A 17,199-nucleotide genomic window follows, 5' to 3' on the forward strand; every position below is an offset into this window, starting at 1 on the left:
CAGTGTCCGGAGACCCCTAAACCCTCCAGAGGGAGACCATTCATGGAGGATTATTGGGCCTTTATTAAGTTGTCATATCAGGTAAGGATTAAGCGGACCTGGTCCTGAACCACTCCCCTTGCAGTGCCAGACCACATTGACTCAGTGGAGCCCCCTGGTGCCACAAGACCCCTGTACGAAAAGACTGAGGGAGTTCATCTAAAGGTCCAGTTGGAAGCTCTGAAACCAAAAGGAATCTATGAAGACTGCAGCTCTCAAACTGGAAGGTTTATAACTACAACACTGGGAATTTTTTGAAGTCTAAGAAATTGTCCGTGAAATTCTGTGAAACACTTCAGTACAGATGAAGGACTTCTGTGTTACTCACTTATTGTGGCTTTTAACAATACAGAGTAGGGCCGGTGTTTTCTTGCTGACACAAAGGAAGACTTTTGAAATTGAAACTCTGAAATTCAACCTCCAAACTGTCTGTGAGTCATAAAACGTCCTTACTCTAGATGTTTAAATGAAAATTTTCTTGTGTACAATGCAGACACATGGTTATTCCTGACAAGATCGGGAGCCTGGAGTTCATAGATTTCACTCCATGTTGGCACAATCAAAATAGCTACAGGAAACAGATCATAACTCAGCATTACATTACTTCACTTATGATTATTTTTACATTTCACAGACATTTTTATTCACAAAACTGTACAGCAGGTCTGCAAAATAAAATGAACTTTAAGGGATATTTAAAATACATCCTCCATCAATTAAAATGCAAAGCAGAAGCAAATCAAGTGCTCCACAATCAGTGCCTGACCACATGCCTACATCTGCCAGTCACAGCTGTTCCCTGCACTATGCTGCTTGAAATTTCCTGGACTAGTCTAGACAAGTAACACTAAGTTAAAAGACAACAAAAATCAAATGTCTGACACAAGCAGGAGGTGAAAAGCTTGTCCCTTGAAGCAGATCAGCATCCGCTGTTTGGAAAGACTTTGGAATTAGCAGAAGGGATGTTAATCAAGAATAAAATGATATGCAAAGAGCTGTAGAGTTGTGTCTGCACCACAAAGCAACACAACTAAGTTATTAAACCCTCCACAAACTGCAGTATGATGAATGCATGAGGCCACAAAACACACAAAAACAATGTAAATCCATCCAGCGTCAATTCAGACATCCATAAAAGCATGTCACCGTATCCACCTGAAATCAGTCCACTACTCCCAGTGAGTAATAAATGTTTCAGGAAAATGGTCAACGTGCAGGACAAAAGCTTTGTTATCCCCTCATGCTGTTATTTTTTCGAAAGTGGCAATATCAGTGCTGTATGCAAAACGCTGTAGGGGACATGTAGAGGGACCTCACAGCTGTCAAGCACGCCGTTTTATTCATATCCATCGTGCAGGTGAAATGAATGAAGGACTTTCTATTATTTGTCTGCAAAGATTAATTTCTAAAGACTGATTAACAGAAATGTAACAACTTAAAAGAAAAATGTAGCACCTTGTTGATTTCTTTGTGTTTATCTTTTTAAGAGACACACCAAATTCATTATTAATTATAATTATTTAATGTTATTAATTTTAGGTGAACTGGAAGGACCTATTTTGCGCACAGATGTGAAAGCAGTGTTCTTTTAATGCGACAGAGCAAAAAACACATTTTCTGTCACTTAAATCAATAAATAATTCAAAAAGTAATTGTAACCTCAATATCTAGGTAATGCCATTAACCCTGTCAAGGCAGGCGTTGCAGATTTGTAACAAGTAAAAGCTAACAACCTGATTACCCCACATACATATTTTATGAGGTTTTTTTTACTAAGAAGTACAACTGCAGGTATTCTTTTGTGCATTAGCAACAAAAACTTAATTTGAGCCTGAGAGGTTAAGTTAGCCTCTAGTAACGCTGAAGAACCTTGGATTCTTTGACCAGGATGTGTCCTTCAATATGCATCATAAACAAATATGTAGGACTGCTTTCTTGGATTTGCACAATATCTCTAAAAATAGAAATATCACGTCTCAGAGTGATGCTGAAAAACTTGTTCATGCATTTTGTACTTCTAACCTGAACTACTGTAATTCATTATTATGAGGTCATTCTAAAATCTCCCTGAAAAACCTTCAGTTTATCCAGAATGCTGCAGTGAGAGTACTGACAGGGACAGGAAAGAGAGAGTATATTTGTCCCACATTAGCTTCTCTTTATTGCCTCCAAAATCAAATGTAAAATTCGTCTCTTCTTCAGTATTCTTCAATAATTAATTTATATTCAATAATCCCCCTTCTTATTTTAAAGACCTCAAAGTACCATATCATCTTTGCTCTTGGACTGCAGGCTTATTTGAGATTCCTAGAGTGTTTAAAAGTCTTCAGCTTTTGGGCCCCTCCGGAGGTTTCTTCCTGTTAAAAGGGAGTTTTTCCTTCCTGCTGTTGCCAAGTGCTTGTTCATAGGGCATAGAGTCTTATTATTGGGGTTTTCTCTGTATTATTGTAGGATCTTTATCTTATAATAAAATGTTCCTTGAGGTGGCTGCTGGTGTGATGTGGTGCTATGTAAATAAAACTGAGTTGAGTATTAATGAAAATAATTCTTATTGTAATTTTGGGCGTAATCGTGCAGCCCTACTACACGGCACTTTAAACACATATAAGACATTTGGCAACATTTTGTGACCAATTCCTGTGCGTTTACATGCCTGAGCAAGCCAGAAAAAGGTGGAGATTTAGGCTTTTAAAACCAGCTGCACAAGCCCCTTCTCAAAATCACTGTGCTTCAGAACTGTTATGTTTCCAACTGACTTGTCATCTCCAATTAGATTGTCAAATCTTGGATAACTAAGATGAATAAGACTCTAAAGTGTCTTCTGCTTATGAGTGATGAGATGTTCTGAATTAGGAGGGAAAATTTGCTACTGTGGCACATAAATAAAGGCTGGATGAAGTCATTAGAGAAGCTGTTAACAACATCGTACAAGCCGAGCTTGATCAGAGGCCAGCATACATTCAATCAACCCATAAAATTGGACACCAACTCGCATTCATTAAATGACAGCCCCATACAACAAATAACTTTGCATATCCTTGTTTATTGGTCACCAGATGTCTTCCTGCCTCAACTCCATGTAGGCAAATTAATTAAATGAGCAAACTGAACCGAGCTTTGTTGTTTTGACTAAATGTGTTGAACAGTGCCAGCAGTGCCCAAAAGAAGCAACGGCAAAATTACAATCAATAATCTGTAAAAGCACTTTCAAGTCCATAAAAAGCATACTAGAAAATACACATTATTCAGTGTCCAATTAAGCTAAAGTAGCATCTGTTAGGCTGGAGTGGAGGCTGTATGGTGAGATCATGCTGTCTTTGACAAAGGAGGCTGGAGAACCCAATTTCAATAAATCCGCCCACATGAAAATGTAATGCTTATGTCAGCATATACAGTAGTTCCCAAACTTACAGCAACAGTTGGACTTAACTGGCAACCTGTGAGCCAAACAAAGGTACATAAACCTACTGAACAAAAGCTTCTATCACCACATATTGAATCTGTATGGCAACATTTACAGCCTTACGTTTTGAAACTCCTTCCACTGCAGAAGACGGCCCCATTAAAATAGGCAAGGATTACAATCCCCAGCCAAACAAAGACAAACTAAACAATACCCGTTTAGTTTATTGCACTTTTACAACTTCTCTCAAACATCCTACTGATTCCTCTATTAGTAAAATAATGAGCCCTCAATAGGTGTGCCACTGAAATGTGTTTGGGGAGGGGTGAGGTGAGGTGCAAAGACAGCTTTGGGTGGGAGCAAAGAATGATAATGGATGGGAGATAGGTGTGAGTGAATAGCCCCGAGCTGTTTTTCTTTTAGTTGCCTGTCTAATTGAAAGAGCATGTGCTTCACATTGTGTTTGTGATCGTTCGATTTGTGTCCATTCTTTTACCAGCATCCACATATTGAGCTATTTTCAGTGTTTTGTTTTTTCCCAGAAAATGTTATATTGCTACATGGGCAACATCATATATTTGCAGGTAGCCACTGGGAATCTGGGCATACCAGTAATTCTCAGAGCAGTGTTTAATTTCGAGACCTTTTTCTTTTCTTTTTTTTAATTTAGCACTTGTTTCCTTAGGCTTGATCAAACATTTACCAGTGTCAGTTTTTAAAATGGATTGTAGTTAGATGTTCGTTCCAAGAGATATTGGATCTAATTCCCTGCCAACTTGTAGCTGAGAAAATCCAATACGGGCACGTAATGATAAAGTAAATAGTGCTTACAGTAGCCCAATAATTGAGCAAATGTAGCCAACCAAACGCCATAAGGAGACGAGAACTTCACATGATTACAAGGGTTTGTACCGTGTAAGCTTTTAATATAAAAAGCTGTGTTACACCCCGGCCTAGGCAACCGGGGTGCAACGTAGAAAAACAAAGATAAGGAAAATAAAACCACGAAGGCTCTCCACCAAAATCCCAAAACGAAAAATCCCATGACGAAAATATTAACAAACCCATTCACAACTATTTACAACAAACTATTTATTTACAACAAAACACCAAACTATTTACAACACGGGGGAGATCGCGACCATGACACACTGAAACACAGGGTTTAAATACATAGAGGGAGCAATCAGGAAATGGACCACAGGAGGGAAACACAGCTGGGGCAAATTAGACCTGACGAGACAGGGAAACGTAAACTGAGAACACTAAGATAACACAGACTTTCAAAGTAAAACAGGAAACACATAACAGTCACGCCAAAAACAAAACACTGACACACCGAAACGTAACATTTCCCCCTACCCAAAAATCAAACATGTAACCCCAAGTGAAAAGTTTGATTCAGACAAACGAAGGCTGAAACGAAGGCAGACGAAGCTGATGGAGGCTGGAGCGGTCCCACTGACCCTCCAGCAGACGACGAAGGCTGGAGCGGTCCCTCGGACCCTCCAGCGAAGGCGGATGAAGGCTGGAGCGGTCCCACGGACCCTCCAGCGACGACAAAGGCTGGGGCGGTCCCACGGACCCTCCCCTCAGCGAAGGCAGACGAAGCTGATGAAGGCTGGAGCGGTCCCACTGACCCTCCAGCAGACGCGGATGAAGGCTGGTGCGGTCCCCCGGACCCTCCAGCAGAGGCGGATGAAGGCTGGAGCGGTCCCTCGGACGCTCCAGCGAAGGCGGATGAGCAGCCCACCAGCTGCACACACGGACACGCAGCCCACCAGCTGCACACACGGACACGCAGCCCACCAGCTGCACACACGGACACGCAGCCCACCAGCTGCAGAAGGCTGGAGCGGTCCCTCGGATCCTCCAGCGAAGGCGGATGAAGGCTGGAGCGGTCCCCGGGCCCTCCAGCGAAGACAGACGGAGGCTGAAGCGGTCCTCGGACCCTCCAGCGAAGACAGAAGGCCGAAGCTGTCCCTCCTTCGGACCCTCCAGCGATCCCGGACGAGCCCCCATATGTTACACCCCGGCCTAGGCAACCGGGGTGCAACGTAGAAAAACAAAGATAAGGAAAATAAAACCACGAAGGCTCTCCACCAAAATCCCAAAACGAAAAATCCCATGACGAAAATATTAACAAACCCATTCACAACTATTTACAACAAACTATTTATTTACAACAAAACACCAAACTATTTACAACACGGGGGAGATCGCGACCATGACACACTGAAACACAGGGTTTAAATACATAGAGGGAGCAATCAGGAAATGGACCACAGGAGGGAAACACAGCTGGGGCAAATTAGACCTGACGAGACAGGGAAACGTAAACTGAGAACACTAAGATAACACAGACTTTCAAAGTAAAACAGGAAACACATAACAGTCACGCCAAAAACAAAACACTGACACACCGAAACGTAACATTTCCCCCTACCCAAAAATCAAACATGTAACCCCAAGTGAAAAGTTTGATTCAGACAAACGAAGGCTGAAACGAAGGCAGACGAAGCTGATGGAGGCTGGAGCGGTCCCACTGACCCTCCAGCAGACGACGAAGGCTGGAGCGGTCCCTCGGACCCTCCAGCGAAGGCGGATGAAGGCTGGAGCGGTCCCACGGACCCTCCAGCGACGACAAAGGCTTTCAAAGTAAAACAGGAAACACATAACAGTCACGCCAAAAACAAAACACTGACACACCGAAACGTAACAGCTGCTTTACACGGGACTCCACTGAACAGAAAAACCATTGACTGATCATCCATTAATCTCTTATTTTAATGGCACCAGTAGGTGATGACCACAGAGTGCTCCAATTCATTACAAGATACTTAATTGATGAAGTGACCCAATATTCTTAAAATATAATTTTTTCTCTAAAGTTCTCAGTCCGACATGTTTTACCATAACACCATGCAGCACTGCATCAATGTCAGGCCTACCCTAAATGATTACTTTACATTATAAGAGCCTACTTGACTAACACTACTAAACCTTCAGCATCCACTCTGCCTGACACACAAGACTGGAAAGCAGTAGGCAATTAACAACAATGCCGGAGGAGAGCTGCTCTGTATTCAGTTTTTGAAATTCAAGTGTCAGTGACAAGAAACTCCAGGTGTGGAAAAAAAAACAAAAAACAAAAACCACACTTTGATTCGACGTGAATGCCTTGTCAGCGGACATTTTAATCCACAGAAGCCGTAATCAAGTGCAATACGTGCCGTAAAAAGGAAGGATCTAGCCTCAATGGAAGCTGTGTTGTTATGATTAATTCTATTGGAGTGAGGAGTTGAATGTGTTTTCCGTGAGCCTAGCGTTCCTGATGGCCTTGCCAAGAAAATCTGCTGCTTAGCTTTAAGCTTTGAATCTGTAATGTTCAGACCTCATTTCACATCGGGAAATGGTTTGTTTGGAAAAAAGAAAAAGAAAAAAATAGGGGGACCTACATAGATCAGAGAGGTTGTTCGCTCGCTGCTACGCTTTTAGGGTGGATAATAAATGGTTCATGTTTTGTGGGGCTCAACTTGCAAAGAGTAACATCAGAATGATTTTTCAGGTACAAGTGTAAGGGGGAAGGCAACAAAAATGAGGGGATCTGACCTTATCCTTGTGTTTGTTTCTTTACGTTTCTATAAGCAATGTAAGAACCCCCAGAAAATGACACAAGTGACATTTGTAATGTCATATCAATGCTGAATTATTAACAAGTTTACTGCTAAGTCCAGTAAAGCGTAACCTTACTACACAACATGCTGTCTGGGCCTGAATGTGTGCCCAAAGTCAGCGCACTGTTGACTCAGTTGAATTGCTTGCCTGAGGCATTGGTGCCTGGACACATACATATAATTAGGAAAGGTCACTGTGCCTCCTGTCTTGTCAACAAAATCACTTCAAGATGACAAATTCTGGCTCAGGCTGAGCCAGACCTCCCTCAGATACCTTTGTCAATCAAGCGCCAGCAGGGCTGTCTGGGTAGCCTTAGGTGATTTCTAATTATGTCTTTTACATGCCATGCTAAATAGGGGAAAGCATAACAATGAGCCATACATTTGGCTGTAGGTGTGAAGTGAGCTTAAAGTGTTATCTTGTATAATTAAGAGGAAGCTGCTGAAAATTCACAAATAGCAATGGAACAGACACGAAAAAATATATACATAATTTCCTGTGGAATTTAAAATCTTATAATTTATTTGTTTTTTTCAATAATAATTTAAGTGAAAATGGCAGCTTTTAACACAAGACATTAAAGAGCAAATGTAGCATATGTGAAACTTCAGACGCCATAATAAGCCAGAGCTTATTAAAATAAATATCAGAAAGATTTTTGGCTGCCTTACATGCACATACGGTAGTGTTTTTTTTAATCTCTCCTGTTCAGGCTTGGGGACTGTGAGAACTATTCCAAAAGCTTCAGTTTGGGTTTGTTTTTTTTTAAATATAGTTTATGGTGAATTTTAAAAACGGCTTTTAAGTTATTTCCTCTTATAGAAGCCAGCCTAGTTTTAGTTTCTGCTTCTTGACTATAGAAGTTTCTCGCATCTTGGGATCTCACTACATCCAATTCTTGTGATACCCTTTTGATACCAAAGTTCTGAAAACAATAAAGTATTATAGTTTATCCTTACATACTGAAGAATCCCCACAAGCACAGCAAATGAAATATGGCAACTGGTGCTTACCTCCATGATAACTCCGCCCCAACTCATTGATAAGGTAGTAAGGGTTGGGTATTGAAGCAGTTTGCAGTTATCACGACTTGGCGAGTGACCAAGGGGTGACGACTAATTTTACAAAACACAATATGTAAAAAAATACTATCAAACTTTGCAGAACAAGGAAGGAAATGCTTCTAATTTAGCAAAGCACCTAAAAGAGTGGCATTGAGATCTGTTTGAAGAATTCAAGTTTAGTAAGTTTCAGTTTAACACGCAAAACATCAAATTATTGACCTTGTCTAACATTAATACACATTACCATTTTTTAAGACATAGCTACACTTTACAATAGCGGGATTTACATAAATGTTTAAGCTAACGTACTGTAGCTAACTTTATGCTAAGTAATAACGTTAGCATAAGATTAGCAGGCTACTCGGCAACAACCGTAACATTTCACCCCGTTTCCTGCCAATATAATGTTAACATTTTAAATAAACAGTCTGCTTTACTTTTTGATAAAGTAGTTTATGCTTAAATATATCAGTATTTAGTTTTGGTAACAAATTGAGTATTGAGAATTGGGTAAGTCAACTACATTGTACATGCAGAATATTCTGATGTTTAGTTGAATACATTCTTCCCTCCATGCAGTATCTGACAGCCACACAACACAAACGCAGAAAATGTACATTTCTGTCGTTAATGTTGTTCTCATCAATTACTGCTCCTTTGTTCTTCAAACGTACCTTTGGTAACTGTGGCCAAAGATCTCCATTTCAACTCCATCTGTTCGCAGAACATGTTTCTAAAACAACGCTGGCTTTTCCATATGTTACTTTGTATACTTAACATTCTGCCTTTAGTCATAAGGTTGTAAGTATGCTTTTCCATAGGAGCCTTTTCTGCTTGTGCTAGACTGCCTTTCAGCAAAAAAAAAAAGAACAGCCCTATTGGCATTTGTGCAAGCAGTTACATTTTTTAAAAATGTGGCCTCTAGCAGCAATGTGAATAAATGTATAGGAATTCCTCACCGTGATTACATAGAAAATTGAGCTATTTAATATGTGAAAACATTTTTTAAAAGACAGAAAAAAAAGAGCCATTTTAACCCCAAACAGATATTTTTTCTGGGCTCCAACAAGGCACCTTGGAAATGCAAACAATGTCATTACTCAGATTAAACAGTGCAGCTTAATTTATACTAGTGCTGAAATGAACTTGCTTATGCTGAGATTTCTGTTCTTTTTAGCAGAGAATAGTGTTAAGTTTTAGCTACAAATAAAGGCCACCATTACTACACTCCTGTGGCAATGAATTAATCACTTCAAGATAATGTTCATGTTCAGAGCTGATATTCAAATCTTAATTACAGCTGTGTTCTAGTTGCTGTCTAGTGTAAAGAGCAATGGGGCATGGGGAACATGCCAAAACGTGGACCTTTGCCTTCTGACAATACAACATCTTCAAGTTCTCCTAACTAAGAAAAAAAAACAAAAAAACCCAAAAACAAAACCACAAAACTCAGCTTTTCATAATCTTTTGAGTAAATTCATTTTTAAACCAACTAAACAAAAAGTTAAATTGGTACATTTTAATTGAACTTAAGAAGAAATGTTCCTTTGGAAAGCAAGTAGTAAATTAACTACTTAAATTCTTTTTTTTAATAATGCAACTGCACAAGGCACAAACACTCTTTAACATTATTTCAGTAACACATGGGTCGTGTCAGATTGTATGAAAAACTGACAAATATTATAATATGGTTGGAGGCCTTTCCTGCAAAGGTTCAGTTTTACTTGAAAGTTTTTTTTAATAGATGCTGTTTTTGGACCAAATAACACTCCCCCCCTCTAAACCTTTAGTAGCTTTTAGATGCACAGCATTTGCTTGGAGGAACCTGTCATTGCTCAATGTTACCATCAGCTATTATTTCTAATGAGTCCTACTGAGTCAATTAAAGCCTTTAAGACTTAAAAAGCTTAATGAAATTCTGTGACTTCACAGGTACAAGGCTACCCAAACCCAATTATTATTTTTTTAGTTCATTAAATAAAAACAGCAGCATTTGAAGAAGTGCAAAGTGCTAATTTTTTATTACACTGTTGCAGCACAGATTTCCTTTAGTTCCGTTCAAAACAAACCAAAAAACCTAACAACAAACACCGAAACATGTAATTTCCCTGGGTTGCCACAAACGTGCATACGACTGTACCTGCCACACAGACAAGAGAATTTGAAAAAAATGAAACATTTACACAATAAATTTGATTAAATCTGGTCAAACCTTTTCAACGTGTGACCACGTCAAATGACCTTCACACTGCTTTAAGCTTCCTTTCCTACTGCAAGCTTTACACTCTTTCCATCCAGTCAACTGTGTGATGAAGTGGAAGTGGCTTTCACATCGCTCCCTGGTGGCCTTAGTAAGAAACTATTAATCTACAGCTCTCCATATTGCATTCAGATCTGCTTTCCCCAGCCACCACCTGGCCTGAAGTAAAGGCCAAGAGAGGACCCAGAGGACTGGACAGGCTCTTATTATGAGCTGCACCAAGACACCTCTGGGTTTCTACGCACTTCCTCTGACAGTGACTGATGGCCAATTAACCATTTGGAGAAGAGTATTGATCACCCGGAGAACAGGAAAGACCTGAAAACGTCTCCTAACACACTGCTATTCTCACTGTGCAGTGTTAGCAACCAGACAGTACATCATGTATAGTAAAAACAAATACAGGAAAGCCTTATCACACAAGATTGCATCTCAAGGCCAATCCCCAAAGAGAGTGTTTTCAGATGGGTTTTTCCCATGTATCACTCACACCCGCCCACACAGACTCCGAGACGTCATGTTGGTACCCCTACATTTATTTTCCCGCTAATAGTAATGAAGTGTATTCTCCACAGACAGCTGTTTAAAAATCACACAAATCTGTTGTTGTTCTCCGATTATTAATGGTATCCGTGATGATCAAGCCTCCTAGTGTTACTATAAATACATAAAAACTATTTGATTTCCTCACGCTGAGGCTACATGAAAACCATTTTTCTGAATTTTACTATTACTGTAAATTCCTGCTGTAAATCAGCCCGGCGAAGATTGTCCAACAGCTCTGCTCAGAGCTCCTCTGTGCTACTGACTGGGACACAGCTGCCTCTGACGATGCCTAAACGGGGGTCAGTCAAATCAGTGTGGATAGAAGAGCCTCAGTGGTACTCATGTTCTACTCACATTTAATTTTTCTTACTGCAGATTTGCAGTAAGGGTGCACAGCTCTGGATGGCCCCATCTGTAGTCTGGTTAAATAAAAGTCACCAAAGTCATGGTCAAGAAACTGGAGAATGCAACTACAGAATACACTGGCAGCACTAAAAATGTCGTACTGTGAATAATTTCTGGGATATAAATATTCACGGGTCTTCACATTTATTTTTATTTTATTTTTTATAAACAGCAAGAGAACAGATCAGCATCAAAGGTTAAAGCTCTGTGTTACATCTCCTTCCCCCTCATGATGCAGGAAGTGAGAGACAAAAGTTCCAGGGAAAATAACATTTGATTAGAACGTCCAGGGAAAGACCCGGGATTCAACTTAACAGCCTCTTAACCTTTTCCACCAGCACAGCACCAGCTGCACTCCTTTCCTCATTTCCACCGACCTCAGAGGCGGTGCTCAAACGTTGACACTGGCAAAACACCACAAAACTGATGGGTGCAAAGTTAGAATCTGATGTTAAAGGATATGGGAGTGGTAACCACAGGAAATTAACTGATGACTGGCAGATGTAGCCCACAGATTTCGACCACCGTGATTTTCTTCCCACAGAAATTACCACAAATTCTTCTAGCAATAAAACATAACAAGGGGTTATCAAATCTGCCAAAACGTTGGCTGGTTCTTAATAAAGAGGCAATTTCTGCCCCCACAGACTGCTGTTACAGGACAATTAGCAGGAGAAACAACAGTAGAAACTGAGCGCACTCTACAAACTGCTGATACAGTACACTGTCAGATGCTGTGACCTTCTGTGAATTATTGTCCAGGTTTCCATTGAGGACACAGGGTAATCTCATCCCACATCAGGGGTGAAAGGTCAGTTTTATGCTACCTAGATAGAAAACCACAGATACTAACTATGGCGTGCTAAATTTCAAGGAGGGAAAAAGCCCAACTTCAACCCCTAAGTGCTCTCACATACACCTGAATCATAGAAATGGGGTAATTGAAACAAAAGGGCAGAGTTTGACAGAGATGTAGTGCCTTCACTGGGCCTCTGCACAGACTGCAGAAAATAAACCCAAACTCCTCCCCCTCTGTCAGGTTCATCCTCCATGTGTCCTTCCTTTACTCCTCAAGATAGCCATTTGCAAATGATAAGTGTAGGGACACAGCCTGTTGAAAGATAAGGCGCTTGGGAATTTGTCACCAAATGGAGCGTGCTCCTCCGCTGTTCAAAGCTGACCCTTGTTGACGTGCACTGTTTACCTTTTATTCATTCATTCTGAACTATTATCTCAGCCTTCATTAATCACGGTAACTCAAACTGAGAAAATGACTTTTGCGAGACTTGGACAGGAAAGGGATTAACTCATTTCATCCGTTTCTGCCGTGCAAACAAATGATTAAAAGTGAATAATAATGCAATACATTTGATCCGCTCGTTCTCGGAAACAAGCAATCCAGCTTGCTCCGTCATTTTGATATCATCCAATTCAAATTTTGCGAGCTAAATTCATCGCACGCATGTGTACTCCTCAAGAGAGAATTCGTTTTAATTCCTTACCGTTCCCTTGGTGTAATTGCCTCCTCGCTTGATATGTTCTGCATCTGTACATCATGCTAATTTACCGTGTATCAGCAGTTGAGAAAATAATTTTAAACAAAAATTTCCCTCCCACCACTGTTCAAGTCTCCCCCCTTTGTCTGTGTCATTTGTATTCATCTCCCACGACTGCAGGGAACGAAAACTCTTTCTGGTTGTAAATTATCGCTTCCCCGTAAAAGACCATATCCCTGCAAATACATGGCGATCATTTGCCATGCATTAGCTACGGGACAAAAATGAAGTGGTTTTAAATTCCTCTGACCAGAAGGCAATTTCCCCCAATAAATTATGTTAATTTCTGCTTTCGCTCTCCTTATCGCATTCTTTAGTGAGTCAATGAGGAGAGACAAAACTGGCTGTGAGAAAGACAACTCTGGGATGATTCACATTAGAATGATGAGAGACATCTGGCAAGAGAATCCCTTACAATACTGTACTAAGAAACGGGGACTCACAAATTGCTGTATTATGCAACAGACTTGTGGTTGTTGTCGTTTAATGGCCATCCCCTTGCATCAGCACAAGGTTTACACCCCGTGGAAATTGCTCTGAGGTGACTGTTCGCACAACTAGGAAGGTGCTTGATACCAAATCCCATGCTCCCTCGCTGAACCAGACAACTATCGCTTGGCAACGTTCTCACTGGGCAGATGAAAAACAAACAAATAATTCTGATTCTTGCTGCATGCAGGAACTAACAGGACATTAATAACAGGCAACAGACCAAAGTTTGAATACAGGGTAAAACACAGAAGGAACAGGAATTGGACTAATCTGCAGGCATCCACCTTAGAGAGACACACACACACACACACACACACACACACACACACACACACACAGCAGAAATGCATGTATGCAAATCCTTGTGGAAACACCCTCCCACATACACAAAAACAACACACATGCACCTTGCATACTGAAAACATCAAGTGCTGTGCACACACACGCACACGCACACACACACACAAACTGGCAAATCAGAACGGTTCTTTGTTCCTGAGGCTGAAAGCGTACCTACCCCCTCTGTCCGGCCCGTCAGATCACTCACAACACAGTGAAAGGGAAAGTGCTCAGCTAGCTCAAACTTAGATTGACAGGCCTACCTTTATTACTGAGTGAGTTATGTTTCCCTGCAAAAAAGACAAGCCGGCTTTGATACTGACGAATGCCTAGTCAGCTCTTTGCCTCGCTACAGAGGACAGCTCGACTGAACTCGGCCGAGTCTGTCCCAGTCCTGATGTCGAAAGAATTGGCTTCCAAATTACCTTCTGATTCATTTCTGGATCTCACTTTAGCCTTAAAAAAAAAGAAAAAAAAAAAAAGTGGCCACTAAGCTGTGATAGGTGCCTGGAGGGCTGCCTGTACTGACCTGATGTAGTGACAAGACTGAAACATGGAGAGGAGCGGTCTGGAAGGAAATGTGATATAAAAGAAAGACAGAAGAACGGGGAAGTGAGAAGAAATTTCACAATTAACCCCACATCCATCTCCCTCTATACATAATATATTCTCTTCAGGGGTCATGAGAAAGCTGTGAGCCTTATCCAGAAAGCAGTGAGTGACAGGCAGGGAAACACCCTGGTTAGAGCTCCAGTCCATCACCGAGCGAACAAAGAAACTGCAAACACCTTTGGGAATTCAGAGTCTTGAAAATCGACCTACAACCGCCGGTCTTTGGATTGTGGGAGGAAACCAGGGCACGCACAGGAAACCAAATGAACACGGCAGGAACACGTAACCTCCACACCAAAACAGTTTACTGCAAGGCAATGGCGCTAAGCCGCTGAACCACCACGCCACCCATATAGAACCCAGGAACCCCATCAAAACACATCACTTCCAACATGAATCACAAACTGACTTGTAAATGCCAGCACACTGCTACTTACTTAGCTTGATATATGGAGGTCCCTCGAGCATGACTGTTTATTTAATCCTAATATATTCATAATTATACCCTAATTAATGCAAGGGAGGAAAAAAAAAGCCCGCTGAATTCATCATCTCGGTGTCCTGAAGCACAAGACACAAATACAGCAACTTTAACATGTTTTGCCTTCCGTCCAAAGCAAGGTTAACAGTTTGGATACGAGCGCGAGGCAAATGGTGTGCGGAAACTCTTGGGTTTTGGATACTCACCAGCAGCTTCCAGCTGTGTGGCACAGTCAGGGTGATATTTAGCATCAGAGGGAATGTTTAAATAAAGTGCTTTAAACAGTCCAAGTGCTGAACTGTGAAATAATGCGTTATGAGCAACAGTGAAATTGACTGCATTGGCTGAATAACTAATGTGGACGTTAGATGGCTGGTTTGATTGTGCACCATGGTGAATATTAGGGGTCAGTGAACAGCACTCGGTTGAGTTGGATTTGTCCAAAACTGAAAGAGGCATTTGCACAGCTGGTTGTGATCATGAGAACATTTTTCCTTTAAAAAAAAAAAAATCAATATTAAAAGAGTAAGAGTATCTTATAGCTCATTTTTCAAAAAAGGATTTTGCTGCTGTGAGAAACTTCCATCCTCGGTGCTTTAGTCCACCTATCTTGTTGATGATTGTTTAGTGCATTTGCATGCAATCGGGGAACGTCTGGCCAAGCTACACCATAAAATCTAACTCATCAGTGCGAGTAGGTCGTCTACCAACTCAGTAAAGCTGTCAGCATACTGCAAATGCAGCAGGAATGACTCCTGGCCGGAGAGAAACGTGGAGTTGAACGATGCTGTCTGCAGCCAGCCGGAGAGGCTGTGACTACACTACGGTATCCTCCACACACACACACAGAGCTCGGAGATTTAATAAGACAATCACGAGGGTGGCGTTACTGAAGGTTGTTTATGTGGCAGGAGGAAAGGAGCGCGACGTTACTGGGCACGAGCTTTTATTGTCCGCGGGCCCCGTGTCTGCCCCAATCATCTTTTTTATTATAGTTCTGATTTCCCCCTCTCTCGGGCAGGTGTAAGCCCCAAGTTACACGACAGCAGGAATAAAAACGCGTGCCATAAACTTCTCGTTGCTGCTTCGAATTTTAAAAAGAAGAAGAAGAAGAAGAAAGCTGGACGAGGTTATTTGGCATTTGTCTGTAAGTTTTAACCTTGGTAGTCACGTCTGAACCCCCCCCCCCCCCCCCGTAACCTTGAAGGTGTAGGCTAATTGACGAGTGCTGGTGCTAGCAAATTAGGGAATAATAACGACCGCCAACAACGTGCGCACCGGAATTTCGACAAAAACACCAGCAAACAACTTGTCACGTGCAAGCCTTCTAGGTTTTCCAACACACAAACTGTTTACCAGTAAAATAAATCAAATAAAATACAAATAATAAAAAGCCGAAACAGTTTAATTGCAGCCCAACTCACCACCAGTGCAGGTGAAGCCAGAGAGGACGAGCCAGAGCGCAAGGAGCGTGGCGCTGAGCCTACAGCGGACAAAGGGGCCCAGAAGTAAGGGCATCTTCGTGGGGGTTTTTTTTTCTATCACCTAAGTTTTACAAAAAGGCAGAGAGCAGAGACGAAACACGGGCACACTGAGCTTTTTAAAGGTCCGGAGAGTGTCCTCTGTAGCACTTCACGCCTGTTCTGTTTTTTCCCCTCACGCCCAAGTCCTTTCCTCAGCACATATCCTCCTGCCGTAGCGTGGCCATCAGTATCCCGGTCGTGCGTCTTCGTTGCTCAGAACAACGCATCACAGGTGTGGTAAATAAACTGCTGCCTCGCTCTCGCCTCCGCGGGTCTTACTGTAGTCTACTGTATTTCTCCAAAAGCAGCTATCCGTTCACAACTCTCCCTCCGTCTCGGAGCCGAGGAGGGTGTTTCTTTGCTTTCTTTCTTCTCACTTTGCTGCCTTCGCGCGAAAAAATACCTTCTCCAAATGCGAAAAGGGAGAGAACTGGCATCGGAGAAAGAACATCTGCTTGCACAGCAATGCTGAAGTGCTTAGAGTCAGGGGAAGGTATAAGCTGCGATGGACGGAGGCGCAAAACCAGGAACGGATTTTGCCTGCACGCTGGGATCGGAGCGCCCTGAGCGCGCCCTACTGCTTTCTCTTAGACAAACAATACATATCTTATAATACGCAAAACTAACCACGCGCTGGGAAAATGCGCATAAAAATGGAAATGATTTCATTCACATCCACGCAATTTGTGTTTTTTTTTTCTTCTTTTTTTTCACATCTTCTGCCTTACATGAAAATGATGGATATGACATTCAGCTATGCAGGATAGGAATCACATGAGTGCTTTGCATACAGATTCACAC

The 17,199-nt window shown here is 41.7% G+C and overlaps 1 protein-coding gene across 2 annotated transcripts in view; it reads right to left on the reverse strand.

Moving 5' to 3' along the window:
• unc5a (unc-5 netrin receptor A) overlaps positions 1-16,896 on the reverse strand; it is a 156,242-nt gene extending 139,346 nt beyond the window's left edge. For both annotated transcript variants that reach the window (XM_085476024.1, XM_085476030.1), the window contains exon 1: positions 16,300-16,896. In XM_085476024.1, the coding sequence (XP_085332150.1) occupies positions 16,300-16,393 (94 nt within the window). In that variant the 5' untranslated portion in view covers positions 16,394-16,896. The remainder of the gene's footprint in view (positions 1-16,299) is intronic.
• Positions 16,897-17,199: the final 303 nt, after the last annotated feature.

The sequence above is a fragment of the Copadichromis virginalis genome, linkage group LG2 (genome assembly GCF_057382275.1).
Source record: "Copadichromis virginalis isolate Kocher_CV1m ecotype Utaka linkage group LG2, C_Virginalis_male_GT1.1, whole genome shotgun sequence".
Lineage (NCBI taxonomy): Eukaryota > Metazoa > Chordata > Actinopteri > Cichliformes > Cichlidae > Copadichromis > Copadichromis virginalis.